The 16,231-nt window shown below is 37.1% G+C and overlaps 2 protein-coding genes across 6 annotated transcripts; both read left to right on the top strand.

The window, feature by feature from the left end:
* Positions 1-328: 328 nt before the first annotated feature.
* On the top strand, positions 329-8,068 carry tmc6a (transmembrane channel-like 6a). 5 transcript variants are annotated; one of them, XM_027006529.3, is made up of 19 exons: positions 329-472; positions 930-1,057; positions 1,176-1,280; positions 1,630-1,740; positions 1,931-2,039; positions 2,131-2,200; positions 2,356-2,613; positions 2,717-2,892; positions 2,985-3,129; positions 3,542-3,688; positions 4,725-4,879; positions 5,515-5,593; positions 5,789-5,886; positions 6,045-6,140; positions 6,242-6,317; positions 6,441-6,574; positions 7,024-7,173; positions 7,280-7,358; positions 7,462-8,068. In XM_027006529.3, the coding sequence occupies exons 1-19, from the start codon at positions 417-419 to the stop codon at positions 7,528-7,530; spliced, it is 2,241 nt and encodes a 746-aa protein (XP_026862330.3). In that variant the 5' UTR covers positions 329-416; the 3' UTR covers positions 7,531-8,068. The 5 variants fall into 5 exon arrangements, with proteins under 5 accessions (XP_026862330.3, XP_026862329.3, XP_081565009.1 ...); XM_027006528.3 differs by having other exon boundaries at positions 5,768-5,886; XM_081708883.1 differs by having other exon boundaries at positions 5,515-5,608.
* Positions 8,069-9,045: 977 nt separating this feature from the next.
* Positions 9,046-11,117, top strand: LOC113575225 (centromere protein X). The gene is made up of 5 exons (XM_027006622.2): positions 9,046-9,175; positions 9,360-9,411; positions 9,516-9,569; positions 9,783-9,871; positions 10,943-11,117. The coding sequence occupies exons 1-5, from the start codon at positions 9,140-9,142 to the stop codon at positions 10,955-10,957; spliced, it is 246 nt and encodes an 81-aa protein (XP_026862423.1). The 5' UTR covers positions 9,046-9,139; the 3' UTR covers positions 10,958-11,117.
* The last annotated feature ends 5,114 nt before the right edge of the window (positions 11,118-16,231 follow it).

Genomic DNA, 16,231 nt, shown 5'->3' with positions numbered 1-16,231 from the left:
CTTATTTAACAAAGCCTTCCTCTTAATCAACAAAATAACATCCACTGACACTCTTGCGGGGTTCCAAATGCCCACCCAAAAAGTAACAATAAAAATAGACTTCATTGTTTTTACTAGATTTTGTCTGTCTGAGCACTTATATAGAGGATCAGATTGGCATTAGCTGGCATGCTTTCATTGGTCATAAGATGCTTACCAACAAAAATTTTGACAGGAAGAGTTAAGCTCAGATGACTCTAAGTCCAGGCCTTTGTGTGTGTGTGTGTGTGTGTGTGTGTGTGTGTGTGTGTGTGTGTGTGTGTGTGTGTGTGCGCGTGTGTGTGTGTCGGTGTGCATGCATGCATTCTTGCAAATAGGAGGTGGGGTATAAGGCATATAAAAAGCACATCATAGAGAACGTCTTGCACTTCACCAAAATGGCACATAATGTAAGCTTTGCTGTGGACATCCATGAGACAAAACTAGATTCTGTGTGAGTTAAGAAAGGAATTCATTTATTTTTTGTGTTGCTCAAAATAACTATGGTAAAATAACTATTTCAAAGTATTTTCTGTGGTTTAAGTTTTAATTTTAAAAAATTCACTACAGTGACTTGTTAATCAAAGTAGTCATAAACGTCACCACACATACTCTATTTCTGACTATTTCTGAAATGGGAAGTTAACTTAGAAATTATATTTGCATGCTGGCTGTACATGCTGTTCTCTAATATACTTTTTACCTTTTCCTCATACTTTCTTTGAAACTTGTGCATGTTTGTTTAGTCTCATGCATTTTGAATTTCCTCTCTTTTCTATGTTTTGTTATTTCTAACATTTTTGGTTTGATTACCATTTCTTTTTATATGAACCAATGCATGGCATGTAACTAGTTGTGTGTGCTTTATTCCTAATGCATCTTCATGTGCACACAATTCCTCCCATCTTTAGATCTTCAAAGGAGGATTTTGAAAACTTCCAAAGCTGTCTGGTTTCAGAAGCCAGTTGCAGTGTAGATGGAGGCTTAGACACAGTTGAAATGGCCTTTAGAGGAGAAAGCAGTGGAAGCAGAGTCACAAGTATGAGCTGAGTTCTATAAAAGTAAACATTACAGTGAAATGTTAAAATCATCTCAGTGGATTTCTTTGTACTGCTCCTTAAATCAAAACCTGTGCTTTTGTCTGTTTGCTGTTCCAGCACATGAGGATACAGAAGAAGCTGGGCAGACGAAGTCTTTGATGAGGAACCACTGGGCTGCTGCCACTTTGCGGGTTTTGTCTTCAATGCCCAGTTGTTCATTGAGTAAGTTAACATTCATGAAAGATGCAGTAATTTATGTATCTCCTTGGTTACTAAAAGCTGAATTGCTCTCATTATTGATATTATGGCACAAATGGATGAAAACTGTTGCAGTCACTATGTATTGAAATATTAATTAGACCTTTATAGTTTTAAAGGAATATTTCCTCCAAAAAGTCATGCCATAGTAAATAATGAATGAAACTTAGTAGGCCACTTATCATTTTGCAAATTAAATCATGCTAGGTGGCACTCAGTAGCTTTTCCCAATAGAATGTGTATTCATGTTAGCTTTTTAAGTGTCTGTTTGACACAACAGATTAGAAACACAGCTGTCTTTATCTTCCACAAGGACAGAATAGGGCAGCTACCAACACACAGTGCCAGCAGCGAGAGGCCCACTCCCAGGAGTCCAGAGCTAGCAATGTCATGGAATTACTGCTTCAGGATTCCTCCCCTGAGGGTAAGCACCAATGAGATTTATATATAGACAAGCTGCCATTAAACTGATGTAAAGTTGCATTTTTTGAAAGCATCCAATCTTGCATTACTTTTTGGGTACAGTGCTATTTATGGGTGAATGGGCCTATTTGAATGTGTGGGTCTTGTGTATATATTTGGATGTGTATATGCTTGTGTGTCTGTATGGGCAGAGCCCCAGAGACAGACTCTTTTGAAGAACCTGATGTCTTTATCAGCTGGAGAGCGTGCACATCACCTGCGTAATACGCCTTTAAGTTTGTCTGAGAAATGTGAACTCAGGTATGATAACATTTTGGCATGATGGCAACATTAGAGTTCATGAGGAATACAAATACAATGCTTAGCAATCCAAATGTTTTTTTTTTTTCAGAGTGCTGACTTGTCCTGAGAGAGATAAGGCTCACATTACAATGAAAATGACAATAACTTGTCTTGTAAAGGTGAATATCATTTATTTATTGTATCTCAAATCATTGGATGCCACTGTTAAAATGTTTTATTTATGTTTTGCTTTCTTTGTGTGTGTGTGTGTGTGTGTGTGTGTGTGTGTGTGTGTGTGTGTGTGTGTGTGTGTGTGTGCGTGCGTTATCCACAGACCCTGTACAGTGGCTGGCAGGGTGTTCTTTCCCTGCTCATTTATTTGCATATTTGGCAGGGGGCACTGAAGCAGGTGAGCAGCCGTTTTGGAACTGGAGTGCTCTCTTATTTTCTCTTCCTCCGGACCCTCCTTCTCTATAACATATTCCTCTCTGTCATCGTCATCCTCTTCCTGGTCCTACCACAAGTAATTCATGGCTCATCTCAAAGTCCCAACAGTATCAGTTTCACTGGCTTTGACATTCTTACTGGCACAGTAAGGATAAATAGTTATGAATTTTTAAACATTTTCTACTTCTTCCCTTTTCTTTTATATACAATGTTATGTCTAATAATGATTGTACTTTTCTCCAAATTAGGGTGTGCTCACTAACTCTTTACTGTTTTATGGATACTATAACTATACAGAAGACAAAAGCTGTCAACAAGGAAACAAAAGTGGATCGTATATGGCAGGACCATACAATATACAGCTGGCATATTTACTCATCATTGGAATAGGTCTCATTGTCACTTGCATAGCGCTTGTATACAGGTCTGCTTCTTTGTCTCCCTATATTTAAATACTGTATAATTATTTCTTGCAAAGATAGGCCATGAGTTACACTATTTTATTTTCTTGCATAGTGTGTCCAAAATGTTAGGGGAAAATTTTCAGAATTTCAAGTCTCATGGGAACATAGCTTTGAAGGTTTTCAGTTGCTGGGATTTTAAAGTTAGCAAGAAGACATCAGCTAAACTGCAGTCAGAGAACATCTGTACACAACTAAAGGTGAGAGAGCTTCAGTGTATGCAATACTGAAATGTGTAGCTTGTTGTGATCACTTGTGCATGGATAGAGATGGTGTTTATCAGTTTTTATAATTCTCAGACACGGTGTGATCTATGGGATTTAAATAGCATGTGAAACACGTATGTGGTAAGAAAAAGCAGAACTCAGAACTGATGTGACAGTTATATTGCTTTTAACACCATTGGCAGAATGTTTAAAGTATCTGAAGAAAAGGTTGAGCCGTTATGAAATACAATTGAAGATCTTCAACATACATTTATTAACTGCATTATAAAATATGAATGCATAGTGAAGAATGCACTCCATTGAAGGACTCCTATGTCTTTTGAAGTGAATCCTAAAAAAAAAATCACCTTGTCTCTTACAAATGTGCACATGTCTCTTGTGGCAGGAGTTACTTTGTGAACTTGGCTGTGATAAGCCGAAGCAAAACGCCTTGTTCAGGCTGCACCGGTTAGCTACTCACTGCTTCGCATGGGTTGCTTGTTTGGGCAGCACTTCTTGCTCTGTGCTTGCAATCTACTACATGTCTACAGAGGTAGGGTAGGGAATTTGTTACAATGTACTGTGTGAAAATATACCCCAAACTAACACTACATATCAGTTCACCTTGGACTACTGCAATATGAACAGTGGTTTTCTGAACAATCTGTTTACACGTTTATATAGACCCATGGCAACAAGCATACACAAAAACAAAGGCTAATGAAGAATTAGGAGAAATGGCACAACTAATCAAATATAAACTAGGCTGCTTTATTGGAGAACACTGTTATTGGAGGCTTATATTGCTCAGTTGTTTGATGATGCCATTTTAATTTAGAATAAATTCAGTGTATACTCATAATATGTAATATAATATAGGCAGGAGAACTGACCTTGCATTAAAGCAGCCTAAAATTTCAGTTCCTATCTTTGGTTTCAGTCAAATTTAAGGTAACTTGAAGTACATCTATCTTATTCGTACTTTAGCTGCATGTCAGCTAATTTTGATATAATGAACTTTTGAAACTACTGCAGCAGGTTCAAGCTGCTGTACATCTGCAGCTAATGACAGATCAATATTCCTATCTTGTAGACATTGTTGACAAGTGAAAATATGATTATGATGAAGTTGACAATGTTGAAAGTGGTTAAGAGTGATATTTATTCATATATTCATATATAAATGTTATATTATTATTTATTCATTTAGCTAGCTAGTTAGGGAATTCCTATTTCCAGTGATTTCTTCTTTTTTCCTCTTGTTCTTTTACTTTCCTCAGATAAATAAATCCAGTTAGGTCAGGTATCCATTACTGAACTGTTATTGGGTTATATATATTTATATACCCTACTGCAACTTTCTTAAACCTCCACAGCTCAGGTTAATGATATTGATTCAACATGAGAACTTAGCTAATATCTAATGCAGTTTAATTTAATCTAATGCAGGACTTGAGTCTTGAGGGCCCATTTATTTAATGTAGCTGCCACAAGGAATAATATGGTTCTGGTATGTGATGTGAGTTTTTGTGGTATTGTATATTTTATAAAGTGTGTGCCTTTGTCTGTTTTTTTCTTTTCATGTATAGTGCAAACATGGAAATTCTGCAAAGGATGACAAGTTGTTGGAATTTCCTTTTCTAGTTTGCTGTGTGAATCATCTGCTACCTACTGTTTTCAACATGGTTGCATGTTTGGAGAGCTATGATTCAATTATTGTTTGTATCTATGTTTCTATAACAAGGTCAGCATATAAACTGTCATCTTTTAAATTTGACATTCACTTTTCACATTTACAATTACTTGCTTTGCAGATGTGCTAAATCTTACATTCATTAAAATATATTCAGAAATATATTTTGTAGAATGTAATGAGTATACATGAGAATTCATTCCCTAATTGAATAATATGTACCTTTTGTCCTTAGAATTTCTCATAAAAAGACATTGTCATCTGTGCTTCTACTGGGCACAAAAGCATAGTTATATCCTGCCTTGTCTTTCAGAACTGTTTATCTTTGCTAAAGCTCAATTCATCACTGGAAGTTTTGAAAGTCTTTGTTATTAACAGTCTGAGTCCATGTTGGACAGAGTCAGCAAAAAAAAAAGAGCTGGAGAACAGAATAACACAATGTGGGATGTCTGTTTTAAAAAACCACTGTACACATAAAACAGAACTGAAGTGAACTGCTGCTCTGGACAGTGTAAAAATGCTACTGGCGTTATATTTCACCACCTAGAACTTTGCTTGCAGAAGCAGTTTGCTTGATGAACCTCTGTGTAACGTCCAGTTTCTCTGGAAACTTTATATATCATTTATATCCGTCTGTCTATCATATTAAATCCGTCTGTCTTTAATATCTACTTTCTCCTTTGTAGAAATTTGTTGTTTAAAGTGAGTTCTATGGTTGTTCTTTGTTACCATTGGCTGAACATCACTGCTACACAGCACAATGATGTAAGAAAACTTGTGGTAAAGTCTAGCACCTCTGCCTGCCAACTAAAAGATCAGTACTCTAGCATATAATAACTAGTGTTTTCAAAAAAGTATATGTGTACATTTTTGTTGAAGGGATTTCATAAAATTCTTTTTTTTTTTTTTTTAGAAATTCACTCATTATTTTTCTAACAGTGTTTCCATTTTCATGAGCAGTGCTGGGAGACATTTGTTGGACAGGAGCTTTATCGCTTCCTGTTAATGGATATGGTATTTGCTGTGCTGTACACTATCTTTGGAGAGTTTGTTTGGAGGTTTGTTAATTTGTCTTTCTAAAAAGCTGCAACAATAACAAGGGATTATAACACAAGTCCAGTTAAATTTATTTACTACTACTAGATTATTCAATAATTGGATGACTGAAAATTACACACATACTAACAGTTACTCTACTGTCTTACTGCTTCAACAGATTGATCTCGCAGGAAGTGTTGAAAAGAAAGAGAAAGCCAATTTTTGATATTGCACGGAATGTTTTGGATCTCATTCATGGTCAGACACTTGCTTGGTAAAGTCACGATCTTTAGTTTTAATATCTTACTTTCTTTCCTTTTTTCAGGCTTGGATCACTTACACACTTTTGATGTCTTTCAATGCTTTTTTAACCAGGCTTGGAGTGCTGTTTATGCCACTGCTGCCAGCAATTCAGTCTGTAAAACTATTATTTTTATTTTACATGAAAAGGGTAAATTCAAATTCCCTTGAAAATAAGTAAATCGTATTCCGCACAATACTATGCTTAGCATGGTGATATGTTTCAATGATACCCAATAATTTCTTGCTTCATGTAATCTAATAATCATGATAGGTCAGTTTGCTGAATAACTGCCAGGCACCCAGGAAGTCATGGAGGGCCTCACAGATGAGTAGTTTCTTCATGTTGCTCCTCTGGTGTCCCTCATTTCTTGGAGCTGCTGCATGTGTTGTATATACTATGTGGAGGTGTGTAGATTCAGGCCTGACCTGAGGTCCTTTTGTTTTTCCTCACCCTCACATGCACGCACACACGCACACACACACACACACACACACACACACACACACACACACACACACACACACACACACACACACACACACGCACACGCACACACAGAGACAGAAAGACAAACAGACAGCCACATTGGCTCACAGTGATGCACGAAATTTGTTTCACAGAAGTAAAGTGTCATCTGTGGTTATTTACAGTATTGGGGGTGCATTTGGTGCAATGGTGCATTTTCCTTGTCCTAATACTGCTGATTCAAGCAGAATCATATATCTTAGTGCAGGGAAACAAGAAGCCACTGTCTGGTGAGCCTAGGAGAGAGTTTAGATCACCCCTTAGTTTAAAAGCACAAATACAGTATTCCATGAGTATTTATTAATCAAAATATTTGTTGTCATTTCAGGAGCAAGCCATCATCAACCTGTGGGCCTTTCAGGACTCTGCCAAATATGTTCCCCTCAGTCAGGGGGTTGAGCAGTAACTGGCTCAGCTGGGCATATACCTGCTTGGTAGACAACCCCCTCTTCCTCTTCATCACAGCAGGGTTCTTCTTGTGAGTGTGGGATAGTCAAGGATGACTGGCCTTAGATTAGATTTCAAGGTTTTTTCTTCATCACTTTTATTTTGTTGTGACAATGAAGTCTCCTCCCCCCTTGCAGACTCCTTATTTACATTCATACTCAAGCTGTGGATGGGCAAAAAAGAATAATAGCCTTACTTCAGGAGCAGATTGAAAATGTATGTAGAACAGAAATCTAGTTTGTAATTCAGTATGTACCGAAATGTACTTTTGATCAAATTTGAATTTTTTTTACTTGTTTTATTTTCTTATGTTTTTTAGGAGAGTGAAGATAAGAAGTTCCTCATAGCCAAATTGCAGGAACTCTGTGACCAGGAAGAACATTCATGAGATAAATGTGATAAGATACTTAATGTAGGTCCATCAATCTTGAAGGTTAAGGGTTTTTTAAAACAGATTTTGCAGAAACAATAATACCTTTATATTCAACTGAAGCAGCAGGTTCTGCAGTCAAAATATAACATTGAGATCAGCTTCATGTCACCCAATTGGCTGTCCTAATAAATTGTCTTGGTGAATTCCCTAATAAAGTGTGTGTGTGTGTGCGTGCGTGTGCGTGTGCGTGTGCGTGTGTATGCGCGCATGTGATGGATGGTATAGTCCTCTTTTCCTTCCCTGCACCTGATTCAGTCCCTATGTGGTCTGAGGCTTCTGGTTGAGAGTATGTTGTATGCAATTGACTGCTTTTTCTCACTGGTGTGTGACTGCATGTATAAACTGCCTATGTTAATTATAAAGTGACCTTGGGTTCCTTGAAAGGTGGTATATAAATATAACCTCATTCATTCATAAATATAAAGCCATTGATAAATGGAATAGCATTTTTGGAATGTATTTTTAAATAAATGTCTTCCTCACTGTGTTTTAATTCATAACATACTTCTATTAAAAATTGTGCATGTATGTGTTTATGCTTCAAGGGTGAGATTATGGTTTTCAGTGTTTTCTTCAGGAAGTTACATAGTAATTCAAGATATTTACAGAAAATACTTTACTGATTCAATACAGTGTAGTCAGATTTGGCAAATTGTGTGGCAATTATAATTTGCTATTTTTCAAAATCTAAATAAATGTGTCTGTGTTTTGGCAGGCTTTAGTGATGTGTAATAATCTGTAAATTAGATATTTTTAGGATTGTCAGACTATCCATTCAGTTCATTGCAAAACATAACTTGAGTGACATATATATAAATATATATGTGTGTGTGTGTGTGTGTGTGTGTGTGTGTGTGTGTGTGTGTGTGTGTGTGTATACATATATCCAAGTTCAAGTGTTTGCTTGTGTTATCCTTTCTTTCCCTTCTCATCTCTGGGAAATAACAAAGAACACACTTGTCACACTTGAGACATCCTACATTGTTCTGGTTACTATGCGAGGCATCTACAGTGTAACATAACTGATTATGGGTGTTCTCCTAAAGCCACAAAAATGTACTTTAAACATGCAGTGTCAGTCATAGTTTTATAGCAAATCAGCATTAGTAGATATGCTTGACATTTTAATAATGTCTGTTTTAATTAGATTTCTAATTCCCTTGTTACTCTTTCACTGGACACGTGGTGCATGCTGACAACTGCCTGTGTCTTTCCTTCACTGTACAATCCTATAGAAGAGATAGAGAGAGAGAGAGAGAGAGAGAGAGAGAGAGAGAGAGAGAGAGAGAGAGAGAGAGAGAGAGAGAGAGAGAGAGAGAGACTGACTGACTGACTACGAACTTTAAAAAAAATGGTCTCATTTATTTACTTGATTATTTTATTGCATCAAGCAACCCGCGGATAAGATTAGCTGTAGACAAAAGAAAGTAAAAAGAAAGGTTTTAGCTTGTAAGATTTGGGTAGGTTGGTGGACCACCTGTGATTATTGCGGCTAGAGGGCAGCAGTCGGAACTTAAAATTGAGTAATTTAGAAAGAAGAAATAGGCGCGGTTATATTGAAAGAATGGATAGTACAGAGCTCGAAATAGTCTTCAAGAAGGTAACTATTGTGCTTTTTCTGTTAGCTAGGTTAGTAGTGTTAAAATAGATAAATAACTAGTGAGAAGCCCACGGTTAAATGCTGTTTGTTTTCAGTGGCTGATACGTAACACAACTAGGTTAAAGTCATTCGCTAGCTAGCTGGCTAAGCAGAAATTTTAATCATCCTGTTGCACTTTTTTTAGGAGACTGTCAGCAAAGTTTTGACGATGTTCTTCAAGGACGAGAAAACCAAAGGTCTGCGTTTACAGACTGTATGGTTAGCATATGCATGGCGTATGTATAGAGTAAACTAACTAACTAGCAAGCTAGCTAACGAAGATTTCTTTGCTTTCCATTAGTCAGTAGTGATGCTGTCAATCTTATGACCGAGATGCTGAAAATTTTCGCTGTCGGTAAGCAAGTCTTGATTTAATAGATACTCAAAAAAATCTTCTTCCCCCCCGATTTGGTTAGCTCGGTTAACATATCTTTGTCAAATATTTTCTTGCCTAACTAAATTATCTGTTTGAGCATTTCTTCGGAAGGCCTATCTACATAATCTAGCGCTAGTTATCTGGTTATGAGCTACACAGTCGTACAAGATCTGATTTGCTTATGTCCCCCAGAAGCGACACGGAGATCCATGAAACAGGCAGAAAATGAAGACTGCGATGTTGTGGATTTGGAGCACGTTGAAAAAATATTGCCTGAACTGGTGAGTAGGTAACGTCATACCATATATCCTATATGTACACGTACACTGAAAATGGCGCACTACGTTTACAATAGACCATAGATTATATTTGAAACCTTTTATTTGTTTTGTTTTTGCTAGTCACTGAAAGTAATCGAAATATGCAGCGATGCATTCGGTATGGCCTGAGTGGCAGGCTGAAAATCAGTTTAAAATGTACATTATATATTTAAGCACCTTGAATTGCCGGATTAAATCGTGTTTACAATGAATTAAGAAAGCTAACAAATATCTTTAAACTAATGTTTGACACGATAACCTGTTTACAAAGCAGACTTTCCTTTAGCCTCTCGCTTAAACCAGCGATTGGTCGTTTTTATGTTTTTAATGAAATGATTGTGTCCTCATCATTTATAATTGTACTTCTCTGCAGTTTCACCTTGGGCTCAAAGACAGTCCAGTGGGGCTCAAATTAATCCAAAAAATAATAATTTAAAAAAAGTTTTTAAAAAAAAATAGAAACTCACAATATAGTTACTGGTGTCTTTGTGTATTGTGTGTTTCTTTTGGACACATTTTGAAAAATCATACATTTCAACTAATTTGCTTGTACATGCCATGGATCTAGCAAAGAGGAAAATGCTTAGTTCCAGTATGTGTTTTTAATGTTGCTTTACAGAAATGTAAAATAAAAGCTATCCAACCCTATTAATTAAGGCAGCCCTTAAGTAATACTGGTTGTAGTCTGCTTATCTCCTTAAAGGATTGCCCTATTGCACTTTGTCCAGTGAAACTCATCTTTACTCAGTTCTAAAGCTGTCAGCAAGTTGTGCCATGCACAGGTATAAATGATGGGCATACATCAATTTTAATAAGGTCTAGTTTGTAAAAGCGGTGTTTTTAATACAAACTTGACAGTAAACAGTTTAATAAAACTAAGCAGCATTAGTTTAATACAAATATACAGCTTTCCTACCCCTTTCAGCTTTAACAGAGCTTTAAGTGGTCTGACTTATTGTGCACTTTGTGACATTGTACATTTGATCTCAAACACTGGATCTAGATCATATTCATTTGTTTATTCTCTTGCAGCTTTTGGATTTCTGATGAGTCACTAGATGGCACTATAGTTTTGACCAACGAGCAGTCTGGACTCTTGTCAGTTTGTAAAAGCATATTAAACACTTGTACTATAGATTTATCCCACAGTCTTTAAAGAGTTGTAATTTATTGTATGTTACCAATAAATTTATGTACCACACACTGACCAACCATTTCTACTGTTGAAAAAATCAAGAAACTATTCAGATCAAGTTTACCCTAAAATTAACTACATTAACTACATTAAACATTAAAAGGGCTAGGTTTGCTTAACTGTAAGAAGGTAAGATCCACCCAGCCCTTTTGTTGCAACGTGGTAAGATAACCTTCAGCCTCACATCTCTGTTAGCCACCTGTGTGGGGCAGGGCAGCAGGTGCCTCCAGCATGCTCCCCTCTACTCGCCATCGAAGCCCCTTGAAGCAGTTGGAAGTAATCAGAGTAAGAAGAGAAGGAGCGAGGCCCTTGGATGATAAGTGCCAGGAAAAAGGACTAACCCCCCTCCCCTAATATTTTGAAATTAACACTTTTTTTTTTTTTTCTTTTTTTTTTTTCTTTTTTTTTTTGCTGGCCTGTGATGTTTAGTTAAAGGTGTACTAGAGAAAAGGTGTATCAGTGTGTGTTTGGATATTTGAGATCTCACTGATGGATATTTTCCCACCACTGTCAACAAGGTGGTGTTTAACATTCCCTGCAGCAAGATGATGGCAATTCCTCAGTGATTGGTTCGATACCAGGATATATATTTTATATTTTTTTTACGGGTGGACAGTACTAGTGGACAACCAGTTGCATTTCTGGTTCAGGGGAGGGGTTTTTTTTTGTTTGTTTTTAATAAATGTTCTGGTTTTGAACTTTAAAAAAAACTTAATTTTATATATGGTGTTTTTACCTTTTTTTTAAATCTGCAAATGAACCTTTTTCATTCACAGGAAAGCATGGTGTGCATGTTTTGCAGTGTTTGGCAAAAGATGCAGGAGGCACTGCTTAGCTAGCTACTTTTACATTTAGGTAAAGTTGCAAATTAGGTAGAGATACTGTGATGCTCTGAACAGCCTGTTTTAACTCATCCCAGAGATGCTGTATAAGATTGATCTGAGTAGTGTGAAGGCCAGGGAAACAAGGAAAACTTGCTGTCAAGTTCCTGGAACCAATCCATTACTACACGACCCTTGTGGCATGGTGTACTGTATTGTCCTGCTGAAAGTGTCCTTCTGCTGTAGGGTAGCCTAAACATCCATTACTATCAGACCTATGACCTATGGTGTGCCAAGAAAACAGGGCACGTGTTTCTAATAAAGTGGCCATACAGAAAGTATGATTTTTAAACATAGCTGAATTCTATGCACAAATGAACTTTTATTCTTAATTTCTTTTATTAAATAAAAGTCATCAATTGTTCCACTCACTTGGCTGAAGAACAGTTTCCATCATCTTCACAGTCGAGAACTCCTTGTTTCGTTCCACAGTAGCTCACCTTTTTAGAGGATGGAGAGCAGTATAGTAACATCAAGGTCATGGGTTCAGTTGAGAGGGAGCAGTCATGCTGTCGTATTAATGAATATGTAAGTTACTATAGGAAAGAACATCTGCCAAATGCTGAAAATGTAAATGCAATTCCCCCTGAATTTCTGATTTTAATCCTCAGATATTTTCCTTGTCAAGGAAATGTAAATTCCTATCAAGAACTATGTAAAAATGTGCTTTTTTATGTGGTAAAAAATAACATAAAAGAAAAAAACCCCAAAATGAATTAAAAAAATGCATTATTCCCTAGATTTAATTTAATTCCCAAATTCTTAGATAATGTTTGACAACTGCATAATATTACTATTAGACAGAAGTTTTGAATAAGCTTAAGACAAGAACATGTAAAGGTTTACCCATTCTCAGATTCATTATGATTTTTGATTGTGAGGTCAATATTTTAATTTGATATCAATATTTTATGTTTTTAAATATATTCTACAAATATAGAATATTGTAGATCTGTTGTTGCTTTTACTAATTGGTTTGGCAATTATTTCAAAACAAAAGATTACCAGGTGATTGAGAGTGAACCCCAAAGAGCACTAGGGCATGAGTAAACCTATTGCTTTGGGGTGCTTTAGTGAGAGTGGGAAAGTAACTTTAACTTTACTGTGTAACTATTGTTTAGACCAGAAGCCCCGCCTTCATATAGGCTCTGAGGGGCCTTCCTCCTGAGACTGTCAAAGGTTCAGTAGGGAACCCTTGGCTTCATGCTTGTGTTGATAAAAGTACACCTGGCTGCTTCAGCCATTTGGGCACTTTGCTGCGGTCACTACTAACTGTTTTTGGCGCTTGGCAGTTAGTCTGGAGATGACGTTGACCTTCTGCTGTGCTCTATTGATTGGCTGGCACTCCGAACCACAGGGGGTGGAAAAGACTCTTCCGGAACAAGTGAGGTGGATGATGGGGTTGGTGACCTTGGCATGCAGCTGAGGAGGTGGAAAGGGCAGAAGGAATGAACAATGACACTCTAAGTGGGTCATTTCTGAAGCCATTCTTCCCTTTACTTAAGCAGTAACCCCAATTTTTAAAGGTCTAGGGTGCATGCAATAAAAAAAGTCAATCACCTTGCATGACAGTCTGGATCCACGGTTACTGAATTAGTTTTGTATAAATTGACATTAAAAGGTTAGTCATTTCAGTGATGCATAGAGAGAGAGAGAGAGAGAGAACTTTAAAAAAAATGGTCTCATTTATTTACTTGATTATTTTATTGCATCAAGCAACCCGCAGATAAGATTAGCTGTAGACAAAAGAAAGTAAAAACCATCCAGAGAGAGAGAGAACACGCATGAATGCTTGTCATTTAGGCTTAGGAGAAACAGGACTTTGGTGTCATGTGATCCAAATCATGAGAGTGGCATTTGCTTGGTTATATTTAAAATGGGGCAACTAATGACTAAACACTCTTTAGAAGTCAGTGATCACAGTATGGTGTAGCACCTCAGTCAGGCCTTGGGTATTATTAAAGGTCTCAGCACAAGACTAGATATAAAAGTGTTGTCTGAACTCTAGGAACTTCAAACTTGTTTGCTTTTCAGTGTGTTGGGGTATTGTGCTTGTAACAGATAGAGAACTTCAGAATACTGATTTTCAAACTTTCTTTAAAATCCATTCTAAATATGCAAGTAGTGACTTACTAAAACTAAGAATGACAGAAAATATTTTAGATATGAAAAAATGAACCTTATACATCTTAAACCTTTACCTTGAAGTTATACCAGCATGAGTGCATGAGTCCATATCACTCAGATATCTGTTTATATAATGTAATAACTTATAACATTGGGTTAAATGAATGAACAAAGTGTTTCTACATATTTCATTTCATTTTGGTTGCATACGTTTAGAGTAGTGATGACTTTTATTTCCATTATTGCTCATCACTACTTACAGAATAGAATATATATACCATAATTTTATCATGCAATTTATTTTTCACTACATCCAAAATTTGCAGTTTATGAATTGTATAAATATTGCTTAAATGGCCTTAGACAATTAATTAATTAATTTCAGCATGGCCTTCAATAGCTGAATATAGACACATTTCTCTAAAACACCAGCATTTTAGCCTTCAGTCTTGGCTAAAGAAATTCTCATTTTGAAAACGTGCATAGACACAATGAAACATGGTTTTATTACCAACACTGTAGTTTGGGTTCTAGTCTAGTCTATCCTGCCTCACGCTTGAAAATGAAAAGAAACAGTGAAAATTGAGACATTACATAACCATTTTAAAGCCAACTGACAAAACAATTGTTTTGTCCAGAGGATGGCGCTAATGAGTAACATTAGCTCAGAGTTAGCGCATGCATTTTTCAAACTGAACTAAAGGAAATATCCTTTTTTGGTAGTGCTTAGAGGAAATAGTCACAGCCCCCCCCCCCCCCCCCCCCCCTCCCCCAACTGCAGGTGCTCCTGGCTGTGTCTGACAGATGAATACAATTCTTGGGATATGATGAGGGGAAAAAGTGCACAGTAGGATGATGAAGCTGACCAGTCTGATGAGCACTAATGATTTCACAGTGTATAGCTGGGTTGCTAAGTGGAATGTTATCCCTTCAACATATTTGAGTTACAGATGCAATGAGGGGGACTGGAAATGGTTGGGGGATGCCTGATTTTCTTTAATTTTTTATTTTTTTTTACAGAGCTTCATCTGTGTGGAAAGAGAATTTGGTGGTAATGTGGGTTTCTGTAATGTGGTACCCTGCCAAATTGCATGTTCAAGTTGATTGGACACATAAGTCACCTAGTTTGGCCAGCTCTCTTTTATCCCAACTAGAGTTTTTAATGCTGAAAACACATCCCCTTACACTTATTCCAAAATTATTTTAAGGCTAGAGGCGTGACAGTACAAGGGAAGCTGAATATTGGTCAATAAGGAAACCATGATGACACTTGACAAAAGATATATCTATTTATGGCAGTATACGGAGAAGAGGACAATTCAAAGCACCCCTAATTGTATGACAGAAAACCTGATTAAACAAAGACTGAACCGCAGAGGTAATTAACCAGCAAAGCAGAACTGTTGGAACAGCTTAGTCTGAGGGAGGAAGAGGGCAAAGTTATTTCTCGTGCCATAATGCAACAGTCTGACCGAGAGCAAAAAACCAGCACGATGCAAGAGGGCCATCCCCTCTTCTTAATAAACACCACTGAGAGACTGCCAAGAATAAAATAATCCATAGTGATGTAAAGACAACAGCTATATTTTGTATGCAAAGTTGTGAAAGCTGTATTGCCAAACAGAAATTCATAGTCAGTTGTCTGTGACCACTATATTTCTCCTCGTTCACACTTTTGTGTACTCTTTCTTTGTCCGAGTCTGCTGCTCCCTCACAGATGTGAAAAGTAAGTCTACCAGCACAGATCAAATCTCAGTGAGCTGTAATTTACAAAAAAACAGCTCCTTTGAAAAAACAGTGAAAAATTTGTGATGCCTTCAAAGGAGCCGCCTTTGCATTTATCTTATTGTCTGTACCACAAAGGACTGCAGCCTGTTGTACTACCACTTAAATCACTGACTGGTCTGTTCTCCATGGAAAACTTCACAGAACACTTCACAGACAAAGAGCAGGACAAGAGGCCAGTTGAATGGACCTGGTTGGGGGTTGGGGGATGCTGTCTGACTTCACAGGCTATCTGCTATGCATGGCTTCTTTCTGGTCTTTCGAATTGTTGCTGTCATGCTATAGCCTCTGTAGAGGGTTGATGCTAAACTAGCAGAGCTTCTCAGTGGTTAA

The sequence above is a fragment of the Electrophorus electricus genome, unplaced genomic scaffold, assembly GCF_041902795.1.
Source record: "Electrophorus electricus isolate QZ-2024a unplaced genomic scaffold, ASM4190279v1 Scaffold171, whole genome shotgun sequence".
NCBI lineage: Eukaryota > Metazoa > Chordata > Actinopteri > Gymnotiformes > Gymnotidae > Electrophorus > Electrophorus electricus.
This window is presented reverse-complemented; position numbering and strand designations above follow the sequence as displayed.

Excerpts from the sequence above, each read along its gene's own strand:
- LOC113575225 (XM_027006622.2), top strand. The coding sequence starts at position 9,140 with ATGGATAGTACAGAGCTCGAAATAGTCTTCAAGAAG. Across the intron at positions 9,176-9,359 it reads TCGAAATAGTCTTCAAGAAG|GAGACTGTCAGCAAAGTTTT; the intron begins GTAACTATTGTG and ends CACTTTTTTTAG. Across the intron at positions 9,412-9,515 it reads CAAGGACGAGAAAACCAAAG|TCAGTAGTGATGCTGTCAAT; the intron begins GTCTGCGTTTAC and ends GCTTTCCATTAG.
- tmc6a (XM_027006528.3), top strand. The coding sequence starts at position 417 with ATGGCACATAATGTAAGCTTTGCTGTGGACATCCATGAGACAAAACTA. Across the intron at positions 6,318-6,440 it reads TTTTATTTTACATGAAAAGG|GTCAGTTTGCTGAATAACTG; the intron begins GTAAATTCAAAT and ends TAATCATGATAG. Across the intron at positions 7,174-7,279 it reads ATCACAGCAGGGTTCTTCTT|ACTCCTTATTTACATTCATA; the intron begins GTGAGTGTGGGA and ends CCCCCCTTGCAG.